Source organism: Atheta coriaria, unplaced genomic scaffold (genome assembly GCF_025399875.1).
Source record: "Atheta coriaria isolate IRGN ID8LTWV9N9 unplaced genomic scaffold, Caltech_Dcor_3.1 hic_scaffold_10_pilon, whole genome shotgun sequence".
NCBI lineage: Eukaryota > Metazoa > Arthropoda > Insecta > Coleoptera > Staphylinidae > Dalotia > Dalotia coriaria.
The window spans coordinates 6,699,348-6,711,452 of NW_027045452.1; the positions used below are offsets into that span (position 1 = coordinate 6,699,348).

General features: G+C 37.4%; 4 protein-coding genes and 1 non-coding gene across 5 annotated transcripts; 4 read left to right on the forward strand and 1 right to left on the reverse strand.

Moving 5' to 3' along the window:
* The first annotated feature begins 79 nt into the window (after positions 1-79).
* Sf3a1 (splicing factor 3a subunit 1) lies at positions 80-3,260 on the forward strand. Its single transcript, XM_065313702.1, has 7 exons — positions 80-414; positions 521-685; positions 890-1,058; positions 1,117-2,317; positions 2,374-2,512; positions 2,574-2,926; positions 2,989-3,260. Exons 1-7 carry the CDS (start codon positions 291-293, stop codon positions 3,088-3,090), a joined length of 2,253 nt encoding a protein of 750 aa, XP_065169774.1. The 5' UTR covers positions 80-290; the 3' UTR covers positions 3,091-3,260.
* LOC135800460 (muscle-specific protein 20-like) lies at positions 3,085-10,831 on the reverse strand. The gene is made up of 3 exons (XM_065313705.1): positions 10,635-10,831; positions 4,157-4,368; positions 3,085-3,581 (listed from the first exon to the last, which is right to left on the reverse strand). Exons 1-3 carry the CDS (start codon positions 10,662-10,664, stop codon positions 3,269-3,271), a joined length of 555 nt encoding a protein of 184 aa, XP_065169777.1. The 5' UTR covers positions 10,665-10,831; the 3' UTR covers positions 3,085-3,268.
* On the forward strand, positions 5,544-6,597 carry LOC135800945 (myophilin). Its single transcript, XM_065314286.1, has 3 exons — positions 5,544-5,699; positions 5,761-6,048; positions 6,110-6,597. The coding sequence occupies exons 1-3, from the start codon at positions 5,694-5,696 to the stop codon at positions 6,323-6,325; spliced, it is 510 nt and encodes a 169-aa protein (XP_065170358.1). The 5' UTR covers positions 5,544-5,693; the 3' UTR covers positions 6,326-6,597.
* On the forward strand, positions 7,998-10,553 carry LOC135801106 (protein takeout-like). Its single transcript, XM_065314473.1, has 3 exons — positions 7,998-8,464; positions 8,737-8,885; positions 9,648-10,553. The coding sequence occupies exons 1-3, from the start codon at positions 8,359-8,361 to the stop codon at positions 10,221-10,223; spliced, it is 831 nt and encodes a 276-aa protein (XP_065170545.1). The 5' UTR covers positions 7,998-8,358; the 3' UTR covers positions 10,224-10,553.
* A 718-nt stretch (positions 10,832-11,549) lies between the features above and the next one.
* On the forward strand, positions 11,550-11,631 carry TRNAL-AAG (transfer RNA leucine (anticodon AAG)). Its single transcript has one exon. It is a non-coding gene; the product is annotated as a tRNA-Leu (tRNA).
* The last annotated feature ends 474 nt before the right edge of the window (positions 11,632-12,105 follow it).

Below are 12,105 nucleotides of genomic sequence, written 5' to 3' on the forward strand. Positions count from 1 at the left end.
ATTAAATCAGGTATAAATCAATATTTAGCAATGTTTTCATATTAAAAACTACTTTGTGTTATTATTTTAAACTAAATAAATACTAATTTAAATGTTTAAAGGTAATTTGGTGATAAAATAAGTTATAGTTTTAAATTATTTACAACTTCGGGTATTTACGGTCGTGTAAAGTTTGTGCGTGCGCAACATTCACAACAAGCGCAAGCCGAACAATTTTAAGGTTGTGTTACTACGTTTGTGTACGATTTTAACATTTTACAACTGCAAATTGTGTGCATTTTCGTAAAAAAATGCCGGCATTGGACGTGCTCAATCCTATTGAGCATCAAGTGAACAGCAACAATGAAAACCCGAGCGATCCAGGGCATATAAATCCCGTGGTGGGTATAATCTATCCACCTCCAGAGGTGCGCAGTATCCTTTTACAACATAAAATAAACATTCGAAGCAATTTTTTATTGAACAGAATCGACAGGGCATACAAAAGATGAGTGTATATACTTTCTTAATGTTTGTTAAGACATTGTTGACAAGACTGCCAGTTTTGTTGCGCGAAATGGGCCTGAATTCGAGGCGCGCATTCGGCAAAATGAACTTGGCAATCCCAAGTTCAACTTTCTCAGCATTGGAGACCCATATCATGCTTATTATGAGCATAAAGTCACAGAGTTTCGTGAAGGGAAAGGTAAGAAGTCATAATTTATTAATATTTTATGATAGTTTGTTTTTTGTGATGAAATTTAGCCTAATCTTAGTATTCAGCTGTCAAAAAGCTTTGAGTACCATGACTATAAACATAGAGCAAGCGATTATTTTCTGAATAACACATAAAATATCATGTTTTACTTAAGTTTTTGTTTAAATATTAAATTAAGAATATTTTTTAAAGCTATTGAACCTTCATCATCAATCTCTGCATCAATTGCTAAACTTGCATTGAACTCACAACAAAAACAACAGGAAATTTTGAAATCTGTTGAGCAACCATTCATTCCAAAGGATCCACCAACCGAATTCGAGTTTATTGCTGATCCACCATCGATTTCCGCTCTTGATTTGTAAGTTTTTCCTTTTTTATTCATAAAAATTAATTAAAAACGCTTATTTTTATATTAGGGACATAGTAAAACTAACAGCGCAGTTTGTGGCACGTAATGGCCGGCAGTTCCTCACTCAATTGATGAATCGTGAACAACGCAACTTCCAATTCGATTTTCTCCGCCCGCAACACTCTTTATTTCAATATTTCACAAAATTACTCGAACAATATACAAAGGTACTCATTCCGCCTAAAAGTTTGCAACCCAAATTACGCGAGGAAGCCGCCAGCGGACAATCTGTACTTGATATTATAAAATACCGCGCTGAATGGCAGCGATATCAAGAACAACAACGCGCCAGGGAGGAAGAAATCCTCGAACGCGAACGTGTCGCATACGCACAAATCGACTGGCATGACTTCGTCGTGGTTGAAACAGTCGACTATCAACCATTTGAAATGGGAAACTTCCCTCCACCAACAACACCAGAAGAAGTTGGTGCGCGTATTTTAATCCAAGAACGTTTAGAAGAAGGCGAAGACATTGAAATGCAACTGGAAAGCGACGAAGATGATAACGAACAAGGATTAAGTCACATGGAAGACCGCACTGCACGTAAATCAGACAAAGATGACAATCGCTTGCAGGATATGGATGAAGAAAGCTCCGGTGATGAAGATGAACGTCCTCCGACTATACAACCAGTGCTACCACCTGCATTAGACAAGGTTGTAGTAAAGAAATACGATCCTAAACAAGCGGTTAAAGTCTCCCGACCGACTGTGGGCGATGATTATCTCATTTCACCGATTAACGGTGAACGCATCCCGGCTTCCAAAGTACAGGAACACATGCGTATTGGGTTGCTTGATCCACGATGGGTTGAACAGCGCGATAAGCATATTGTTGATAAAATTAATCAGGATACAGTCTATGCGGCTGGGTCGGCCATTGATGCCAGTTTGAAGTTGTTGGCGGAACGTCGTACGGATATCTTCGGTGTTGGCGATGAAGAAACAGCGATTGGTAAGAAAATCGGCGAGGAGGAGACTAGGAAAGATGAGAAAGTCACCTGGGATGGGCATACGTCAAGTGTGGAGGCGGCTACAAGAGCAGCACGAGCGAATATTACGCTGGAGGATCAAATTCATCAGATTCACAAGGTGAAAGGTTTATTGCCAGATGAAGAGAAGGAGAAGATTGGACCGAAGAATGTGGGGAGGAAAATGGGTGGTGCTGTGATTAGTGCTAAGCCTCAAGCTAATCCAAATCCAATTGTAAGTTTTTTATTAATTATTTTGATGTAAAAAAAGATAAAAAGATGTTTTTACAGCCGGTTAAACCTCCGCAAGTACAACAACCGCCACCAATGCCCATGCCGGTGCAAGCTGCGCCTACTTTAATGCCAACCCAGTCGATTATGATGATGCCAGCGCCACCCATTGCACAAATGAGGCCACCGCCACTTATGAGTGAGTTAAATCATAAAATTTTTAATTTTTGTACATAAAATAATATAATTTTTATTATTAGTGGCTGGTCCGCCACCTATGGCAGGTTTTGTAACTCCTCTACCCCCGCAAATGGGTCCACCAATGAGTATGCCCATGAAACACCCGAGTGAAACCCCTCTTGAAGATGAGCCAGCCTCCAAGAAGGCTCGCAATGAAGATTCGCTCATTCCTGAAGAATTATTCTTAGCGAAAAATCCAGCTTCTCTTTCAGTTAAAGTTAACATTCCAATGGCTCCGGAAAAATCCGAATGGAAGCTAGCTGGACAAACATTGGCTGTTACCTTACCATTGGGTGATGCTGTGTCTGTTTTGAAAGCGAAGATTCAAGAGGAGTGTAATATGCCGCCGGCTAAACAGAAGTTGCTTTATGAGGTTTGTTACAATTTAAAAATTTTGATTATTTTTGTATTTAATGTTTTTTTATGTTGAAATAGGGGATGTTCTTTAAAGATCAAAACACTCTGGCTTACTACAATGTAGTGTCTGGTGCAGTGATCCAACTCCAGGTTAAGGAACGTGGTGGACGCAAGAAATAATCATACTTGTATTTTCTTTTTAAATATTAAGATACATAAATATTAAATTTTACTATAATTGCTAGAATTTAGGTTAGAAGTGTTTAGTCTTTGCGTTTCTGTGGCGTTAGTACCATTACGATAAAGATTCAAATGCTTATATTGCATGAAATTAAATTTTTTATGTGAAAGTAAGTTTTTACTTTCCGAAGATGATTTTCCTCGATGCGCCGAAGTTTTGCCCAGATTGGGTTGCGAGTTTATTTGTGCCGGCTTGCAGACCTATGATAGCCTCACCAGCGCGTAATTGTTCTTCAGTGAAATCACGTTTGTGTTCTTCTGAAGGACGGGGACCAAGATGAGGTCCGCGCCATTCTGGATGTTTATATGCAGTGCGACCAATGGCGAAAATTGTTGTCGTGACTAACGCAATGTTTTTCATGTCCCAAAGGTCCGTGGTTTGGAAGAGATCAACGTCAGGGACGCCATATTTTACGCAAGCTTTCTGAAATCTAAACAAAAACAATATTTGTACATTGGTATATAACTTAAACGAAATGTGTATATTTGGTTGCCTAACTCAAAATTGAATTCTATACGACTTGTTGCGTTGCTGAGGTGGGGACCGTGCGGACTAAAGGAGAACGCGCGCTGCTTAGACGCGTTTCTGTTCGCCTGATCAACGATTTACCGTTTGCACTAGTTGATGATCCTTGTTCCTTTGTTCTGCTAACGATCCTCTCGGGGGAATTCGAATTGCAGGCGCGGTTCCAAGCAACGCGCCGTTAGAATTTCGCAGCATCCGAGCGATGTGTCTATCACTAGCATAATCTGGACCAGAAACAACACGCGTTTGTATTACAAGCGCGAGAGAAACAACACTCACGTTGAGTGAAACGGAAATATCTAGAAACCTCGATGTGGAGTAGAAACAGCCGGTTGCTCCTCGCGGTTCTATGCTCCTGGTAGGCACAATCAGCTTCGGATGATTTATTTAGAGCAGGCAGCGCCGCACACTTGATTCGCGTCGCGCGTGTAATGGCGGCGCGGTTAATAAAGTTAAAATATTAAAATAAAAAAAACTTACTGGCTCAAATTGTCCATCATTTTATAATCTCCACCGGAAGTATTAATTTTCTGAATGATTCCAGGCTGGAGGCGATTCATCAAGTTGCACAAAAGAATACCATCACGCAGGACCTCTTCATAGGGCACTCCTGGTGGAAACCGCATGCCTGTTACCTGCTCGACCCATTCTTGTGCTTCACGTTCTTGTTCTGGGTCGCGTTTACCAGCAACCTGAATGAAAACCAGAAAATTGTTTATCATGCAATGCATTACGACAATATAAGTATTGTCACTTTTATAAGTAGACATTAATACAACTTAGTGACAGTACTAATACATTATTCAAACATCTGCCTCATTAAATCGTAGAATTCAACGTTTTACGCATTAATGCGTTAATGTTAATGTTTTTCATCCAGCGCTGCACACTTTACTCGCGTGAATGTGTTCGTAGGCAGGGTGCCAAATTCGTAATTCACACGTGTCAATCCGCCTCGAAAAACCACATCCACGCACGTCGCAGAGGCGAAAAAATATCGCCAAAGGCAATATGATAAAAATACATATTGTGTGTACCGCACACTTCAGTTGTACGTATTTTAATCGGCGTAAAATTAGATCAGTTTTTGTTTTGACAGCCAGCGAGCATATATTTTGTGCTCTTAATTGATATACCTACACGTGGAGTAGTAGCGACTGATAACATTAACATTAACATACTTTCGCACTTTTGAATGAAATTTGAATGAAGGAAATTTTATGATGATCTATAAATGTATCCTGCTTTACAGCTGCTGGGGATATAAATGTCTTGCAATAAATTCTCGCGTTTTGAACTAATTTTTATCTTTTTAGTTGAGTGTTTTAGTGTGAGGCGTAAGGAATGACCGGATGTAGATGTTATCAACTTGGCAACATAATAAATTCGTTCTTTTTAGCATTTTCAATCGGATTATCTAAAAATATCTTAGTGTATGCAACCAACAATACAAGAAAATCATAATTTACTGTTTTTCAATCAAATTTTTAGAAAATTAAAGTGTTTAACGCTTGAAAGACGTCTAAATATATCATATATGCAACCCACAGTACAATAAACTGACAATTTACTGTTTTCTAACCATATTTTTCATTATATGTCATAATTTCAACAAAATTTAAGTTTTAACACTTGAAACACGTCTAAATATATCATATATGCAACCCACAATACAACAAATTAACAATTTACTGTTGTCTAACCAAATTTTTCTTCTTTTATTAAAATTTTAGTTTTTTACACTTGAAACACTTGCTTTGAGTAAAAAAACGCACCACATGTGAAAAAAACACGTCATAAAATTATAGTTTTGGTCGAATCGGATATAAAGATGTAAAATTGCTGCATCTGTTCCTCGACGGCGTCGTAACGCCCTCGCACTCTCTCCGGCGGCGGCAGCAGCTGCCCAAATAAATGGCATCGCTTGCGCTCGGCGTCGTTTCAGTCACGTCGCGACGCTCGCCCGCAAACCGCCAAGTTTACTAATTTTCATAACACCGCATTACACCGTCACAAAATGGCTGTAAGTACACTTTTACATTTTACTACTCCAAAACAATAAAAATTAATACATTTATTATTAGAAACGCAATAAAGAATTAGAAGCCGAGGTCATGGAATGGATCTTCAAGTGTTTAGGAGAATCTGTCCCTAGTGGAGCAATTGAAGATGTCCTCAAGGATGGTGTTGTGCTATGCAACCTAATGAACAAGTTAACACCCGGATGTATTAAAAAAATCCAAGCAAAAGGCACCAATTTCCAACTGATGGAAAACATCCAACGTTTCCAGGATGGAATGAAGAAATATGGCGTCCCACAGGAGGAAATCTTCCAAACAGCTGATTTATTCGAACGTAGAAACATCCCACAGGTAAAATATTACCAAAAAATTAATTTTATATCAATCAAAATAAAAAAAAAATTATATTTAGGTTGTATTATCACTATATGCACTTGGTCGTATGACACAAAAACACCCAGAATGGCAAGGCCCGACCCTAGGTCCCAAGATGGCGGAGAAAAACGAGCGTACGTTCACTGAGGAGCAGCTGCGCGCGCATGAGGGTGAGCTCAATCTACAAATGGGCTACAATAAAGGCGCGTCGCAATCTGGTCAAGGCGGATTCGGTAACACTAGGCATATGTAATATCCGCCATTTTGTTTTTTTTATGATTATGTTTTTATTATTATTCGCAAACTGTTGCGAAGCTTACACAACGCTTTTGCGCTCATTCGAGCACCGTTTGCAGATAGTTCAGATCCAAAACTCGAAAAAATTTGCGTTGAAATTGTTCTCCTCACATGTGGTCAGTATTTTTGAATGCGCTGAGTATATTCGACGATGATCGTGCCTTGGTGTCACTCGTGTGTGCGTTTTATTTATAAACTATTACGAAATAAATATTTTTCTATGTGTTAGTCAATTGTGTATGTTTTTTATTATAATATTAACTTAATATTCTTATATTAGGTTTGTTTTGATGTGTGTGTATTAAGTTGCATACGTATTAAGCTTAATAATCGATTAAAACGAATTGATTTGTAATTTTTGAGTTTGTAAAGTAAAGCAAGGTCATGCAAAACTTTTGGCTGGCGTTGTCGATCGGTTATGTGTTTAATATGCACGCCGATAAACATTGCCATCGCTGCGAGCGCGAAAATCTATTTATATCGATCGAGAAAATCCATTTAACTGCCAGACAAACGAAAAAGCGCTTGGATTCACGATTTTACAAGATAAATACAAATTTTTGCACAGATTTCTTGGAATAATATAGCACAAATCAACATTTGAGTTTCGTTTGGTTTTATTACGTTTTATATTGTGTATTTAATGCATCTGGCAAGGTGTGAAGCTAATTTCCAGCATGTAGCGATAAATTTCTTGCAGGGAAACACAAGCGCAAATTCGTAAAATTACTCAATGTATTCGTAGATGCTATAAATCAATGTTTTACGATTTGTTACTATTTAATCTATCGATGGAAACGCATAGAAATTGCCAAAATTACAAAATCCACGCAAAAATTTCAAACGTTTGCTTTTAAATTGAAACAGATTGAAGAGTAACTACGCGTGAAGTCACAATTAGTTTCTACACGCGTTTAATTTGGCATGCGACGTACATTTTTCATTGCTTTGTGTTTTTTCGACGAGTATATAATTGATATAAATTAGTTTCATGTTATTTTTTATATATGATGATTTGGTTGCCTATCGTCTTAAAATAATAAAACCATCGTAAACTATCACAACAAATGCTGAAATCTCTTTAAAATGGAAAATTTAAGATCAAGCGGCTTCAAAACGCTCAAAACGCTTCAAAACGGATGAAAGCAACACTATAAATAAACGCACCGCACTTATTTATGTATTTATGCTAACCTAACCTCACCTCTTTGCAGCCGCATGTAAGTATTGAGGCATATTCGAGTTTTACGTAAATTTCGACGAGCGGACTTTTATTACGTTTACTTTACATGTTGTACAATTTTGTGTGCAACAGTGCAACATAAAAAAAGCGAAAAACATAAAAATAAGTTGAATTAAGTAAATGCAAACACAAAGTAAAGAAAAATGACACATTTGTTTACAAAATATGATGTAATGGAATAAATTATTTTAATTTTATTAAATTTTATTATTTTAACAATTTTTTGTTTAATTTTTAAGTTTTTTGATGAAATTTTATTCTGAACACTCTGTATATTTGCATATTATTTATCGTCTTGTTTCATTTCGTCCAGCTGATTGCATTGCATAACCTAAGAGATATCAACATTACGCATTTTTGTATAAACTCGTATTTCGTCTAAACTTGGCTTTTAGAAAACCGTTGCGTTGCGCTTGCGCTTTAAACACAAGTTGCTTTGTTCGTGCGATTATTTTTTATATGTATCGAATGCAAGAACCCCGCAAGTGGCCGGATTAATTGCCACACATGTCGACGACGACATCGACATCTCGGCGCGGCATGGGTAGAGCGCGTTTTCTTGCGATCCGCGCGAGAGTGAAAGTGATTAGAAGACTTCTTACTCAGATTAAGCCGCAGACCGTTGCGACGCACGCACGGTATCAGTACATTTTTAAATTTTCACTATCAACGTGCAAAAATTCTCAAAAACAGATTATTTGATATAAATTTTAGTTAAAGTTAGGTTATAGTGAAATAAAATTAAAATGGAGGGTAGTTTGCGTGTGCATATAAGGTTGCCTAGTATAACCTGTGTTGTGATAGCCCTTTGTGCACTTTCTCAAACAGTCAGTGCATATTTAACAGAACAACGTAAGTAAAATCTGTTTAATCTTTAAATATTAATATTAAGTAATTTTAATGATGCAAGATATTTTATTTCACAATAAATAACCTACTAACATTCAAATTTATACTTAATCAATCACTTGTCAATAATTTTTAGATCAAAATGGAAAGTTTTTCTTAAAACAAAAATCTAGTTCTTTAATACTTATCCCTTGGTTATTCTTGGTGTAAAACAAGTTGCCTAACATTAAATACCTATAAATGTTTAGCATAATTTAATCGATTATTATCTGTAGCTGATTACGTGAAGACGTGCAACATCAACGAGCCGAACTTCATCAACTGTTCGACACATGCCGTCCAGTTATTATTCAATGAATTGCCGCGAGGCGTTCCGGAAATCGGCTTGGAGCCGCTGGATCCGCTGCGCGTCAAGAGGATCAAAGTGAGTTGTGACTTTTTAATAAACTCGATAAAAATGTCCGTTACCGGTTTCACACTAAATATATTCACACGCAATCGTTCCGCTCTAAAATAGAAAACGAAACGATTTGAAATTTAGCATTTTTTCGGTGGTTTTAACTAGGTTATGTAATTTCGATTTCGTTCCAATCGATATTTATCTCATAGAGCTTGTTTAGGCGCGTCAAAGTATAAAATATATAGTCCAGACACTAAAATAAGATATTACTATATTAATTTTAACATAAAATAAAGAAAAATAGTGTTTTTAGTAGAAATATATGCAAAATATTAACATAGGCAACTTTGTATGCAGATAAAATGACATCTGCGTATGTAAATCCGTTTTTTGTTATTTTATGTTAAAAAATGTATTATCTTGCTTTGCAGTCTGTACTATATGCTTATACAAGTAGAAAAGAATGCAAATCATGTCGAAACTCGAATCTCTCGCCTCTACGCGCTGTTAAAACCTTAAAATTGCGGCGTTTCTTGACGTACGATTGCCACACGCCATCGCCACTTGTAAAGATTATCTCTTGCGCAAATAAAATCCGCGAGGTGCAGCAACACCACAACACCGCAGACAGCACCATTATGTTGCAATTTTCGCAATTATATGCGTGTATATTCACACGCACGCCCGGTGATTGCGTTATTACCACTTTAATGCCATTAGTTTTGCAATTTTTTTTGCATTTTACCTCACCCAGCACTAATTAATCAATTATTCAAACATTTTCAGATCCTCCAAGGCGCAGGACCAGTCAACGTCAACGCATCACTATCAAACGTAACCGTAGTAGGCTTTGCACACACGAAAATCGTCGAAAACCGTGTTGATCCAGTCACATACGACTTCCATACGGATTTACGCCTACCGCGCCTGCGCATCGATGGCCGCTATGTCCTCCTCGGTCGTATTTTGGTTATTCCACTGCGTGGTATTGGTCAGTGTTGGTTCGACGCACGTAACCTCGAAATAAGCGCGAAATCAAAAGTGAAAATGATCAAACGCGGAGAATTTCATTTCTTCAGCGTACAGGGCATTACAGTAAAATTCCAAATCGGCGGATTACGTCTGCATCTTGGTAATTTATTCGATGGAATCAAAGCGTTGGAAGAAACAACAAATGCTTATTTAAATGAAAATTGGCGACTGGTTGCCGATTCACTTAACCCTATTTTAGCGAAAACCATCGAGGATATCATGTTGGATATTTTGAAGAAAGTTTTCGATAATGTACCAGCGGACTTTTTGTTAATGGTATCAAAGAAGAACTTGTTAAAGAATTCCTCCCTGCATGATAATTTGGAGTAAATTTAGTTGTATATACAGAGTGTTCGTAGATTTTGTAGATTTGAATCTGTTTATAGAATATTTCTGGAACATTTCGTTAAGTATCTAGACATTTAGATCGTAGAGGATAAATTTAGACCTTTTGACACAGATATTAAGCATATTTCCACTGCGCGTTGGCCGCACGCATAAAACGTTAAATTTAACTTTTCGTATCAACAAATTTTCCACTTGTAAACGTGCAAAATTCCAGAGTTTCACATGAAAATGTTATGGGTTGCATATATTGCGCCTATTTATTAATCTTATCTTTGTAAAAAACATTTGTATCTTAATAAACTTTTTTTTGTATTTTTTCATGTTTTTTTTCTAACATAACCTAATTTATGTTTTGTAAAATATCAAAAACAGATGTCAAATAGATTTGCTCACCTGCCATAATGGTCGTGATGGTCCAGGCATCTTCTTGATTTGATTTGATTTATGTGTGGGGCACGTGTGCGAATTTCAACTTTCGTCCCGTCGGATGATTCAGGTTAACTACGTGCGACGCTACCTATTCGCGCGTCTCTTATAGTTTCGCCCGTTGGGTTTTTCGCCGCCGCCGTCGCATGCCGCATGCCGCGCTTATCGAGAAAACGCTCACTCACGACGAAAACACTCCCGATTCACGACCGGGGTTATTCTTGACGAGGCATATTGTTTCTATGTGTGTTTTACACACTTACACATTTGTGGTTGCGGAGGCGGAGGCGGCATGCACATATGAGTCATTCGTTTCGTCGAGAGTTTTCATGTTGAGATTGAGAAATGTGATGCGTGACTAAAGCTTTTATAAATTTATGTTTTGAATCTCAGGGGTAAATTATGAAACATAACCTTGATTTTTGATATAAACAAAGTTGGTTGCTTAAGAAGTTGCCTAAGTTTAGGAGATACATTGAGGTTGGGTAAAAATAAGTGTGTTTACAAAAACACTTTTTTAGCGTTTTAAGAAGTTATTTTTAATGTGATTCCAAATTGTTTGTTGTTTTAGACTCGCAACGAGTTTAATTTAGTTTTGATGACTTTGGAAGTTTGGAAATTTTGTATTTTAATTTTTGAATAAGTTGTCTGAAAATGAGTTTACACATTTGCGACAAAATATTAGATTAGGTGTGTTTTATTTGGGGGCTTTAATGATTCACCTGCCGCGGTGCGCGAAGTTTCCACGCATCAAGTGCCAAATTAATCATTATAAAGTGACGACGTAAAATACCTACGTGGATCTAATAATATATTGTAGGTACGTAAAAGATGTAGAAATGTGTATCTGTTAAGACTTTTTATTATAATGTTTTACACCGAGGTAGCGTGGCCGAGCGGTCTAAGGCGCTGGTTTAAGGCACCAGTCTCTTCGGAGGCGTGGGTTCGAATCCCACCGCTGCCAAGTGCTTTTTACTGTTTTTTAAATAAAAAATTATAAAATACTAATTATTGCACCATAATTATAATGTTTTCAGCTCATTATTATTAATTATGTATCTGTCACAATACAATTAATGTTTATTTACTAAGAGAATAAGAATTTATTACGATTTGTACTAATCAGAATTAATTTATTTAATGGCAGGCAACCAAATTTACACGTATAAAGTAATCAAGTTAGTATCTGTATTTTACACCGTCCAATCAAATCACAGCAACATTTTTTTCCAACTCGTTTCCAGATTGTTTTAGGTATGTATATAACCCGCGCGACGCGTGTGCCATCTGCGTCGAAGTCTTCGAGTCGTCGCGGGTATGAGGAGAATGCAAGGAGTGGAATGTGAGCGCCTCGAACGGCCCGCCTCGTATCGGGCGCGCAGCAATCGCAGTCGGTGGCTGGCATTCCAATCCGCATTCTGCGCTCGCGTTCGCCGCT

Bases quoted from the DNA above. Each gene is read 5' to 3' on its own strand.
- LOC135800945 (XM_065314286.1), top strand. The intron at 6,049-6,109 runs GTAAAATATTAC...AATTATATTTAG, and splicing joins AACGTAGAAACATCCCACAG to GTTGTATTATCACTATATGC.
- LOC135800460 (XM_065313705.1), bottom strand. From the start codon at position 10,664: ATGCCTGGACCATCACGACCATTATGGCAG. The intron at 4,369-10,634 runs GTGAGCAAATCT...GTTTTCATTCAG, and splicing joins CATCACGACCATTATGGCAG to GTTGCTGGTAAACGCGACCC. The intron at 3,582-4,156 runs GTAAGTTTTTTT...GTTTTTGTTTAG, and splicing joins ATGATGGACAATTTGAGCCA to ATTTCAGAAAGCTTGCGTAA.
- LOC135801106 (XM_065314473.1), top strand. From the start codon at position 8,359: ATGGAGGGTAGTTTGCGTGTGCATATAAGGTTGCCTAGTATAACCTGT. The intron at 8,465-8,736 runs GTAAGTAAAATC...TATTATCTGTAG, and splicing joins TGCATATTTAACAGAACAAC to CTGATTACGTGAAGACGTGC. The intron at 8,886-9,647 runs GTGAGTTGTGAC...AAACATTTTCAG, and splicing joins TGCGCGTCAAGAGGATCAAA to ATCCTCCAAGGCGCAGGACC.
- Sf3a1 (XM_065313702.1), top strand. From the start codon at position 291: ATGCCGGCATTGGACGTGCTCAATCCTATTGAGCATCAAGTGAACAGC. The intron at 1,059-1,116 runs GTAAGTTTTTCC...TTTTTATATTAG, and splicing joins TCGATTTCCGCTCTTGATTT to GGACATAGTAAAACTAACAG. The intron at 2,927-2,988 runs GTTTGTTACAAT...ATGTTGAAATAG, and splicing joins AACAGAAGTTGCTTTATGAG to GGGATGTTCTTTAAAGATCA.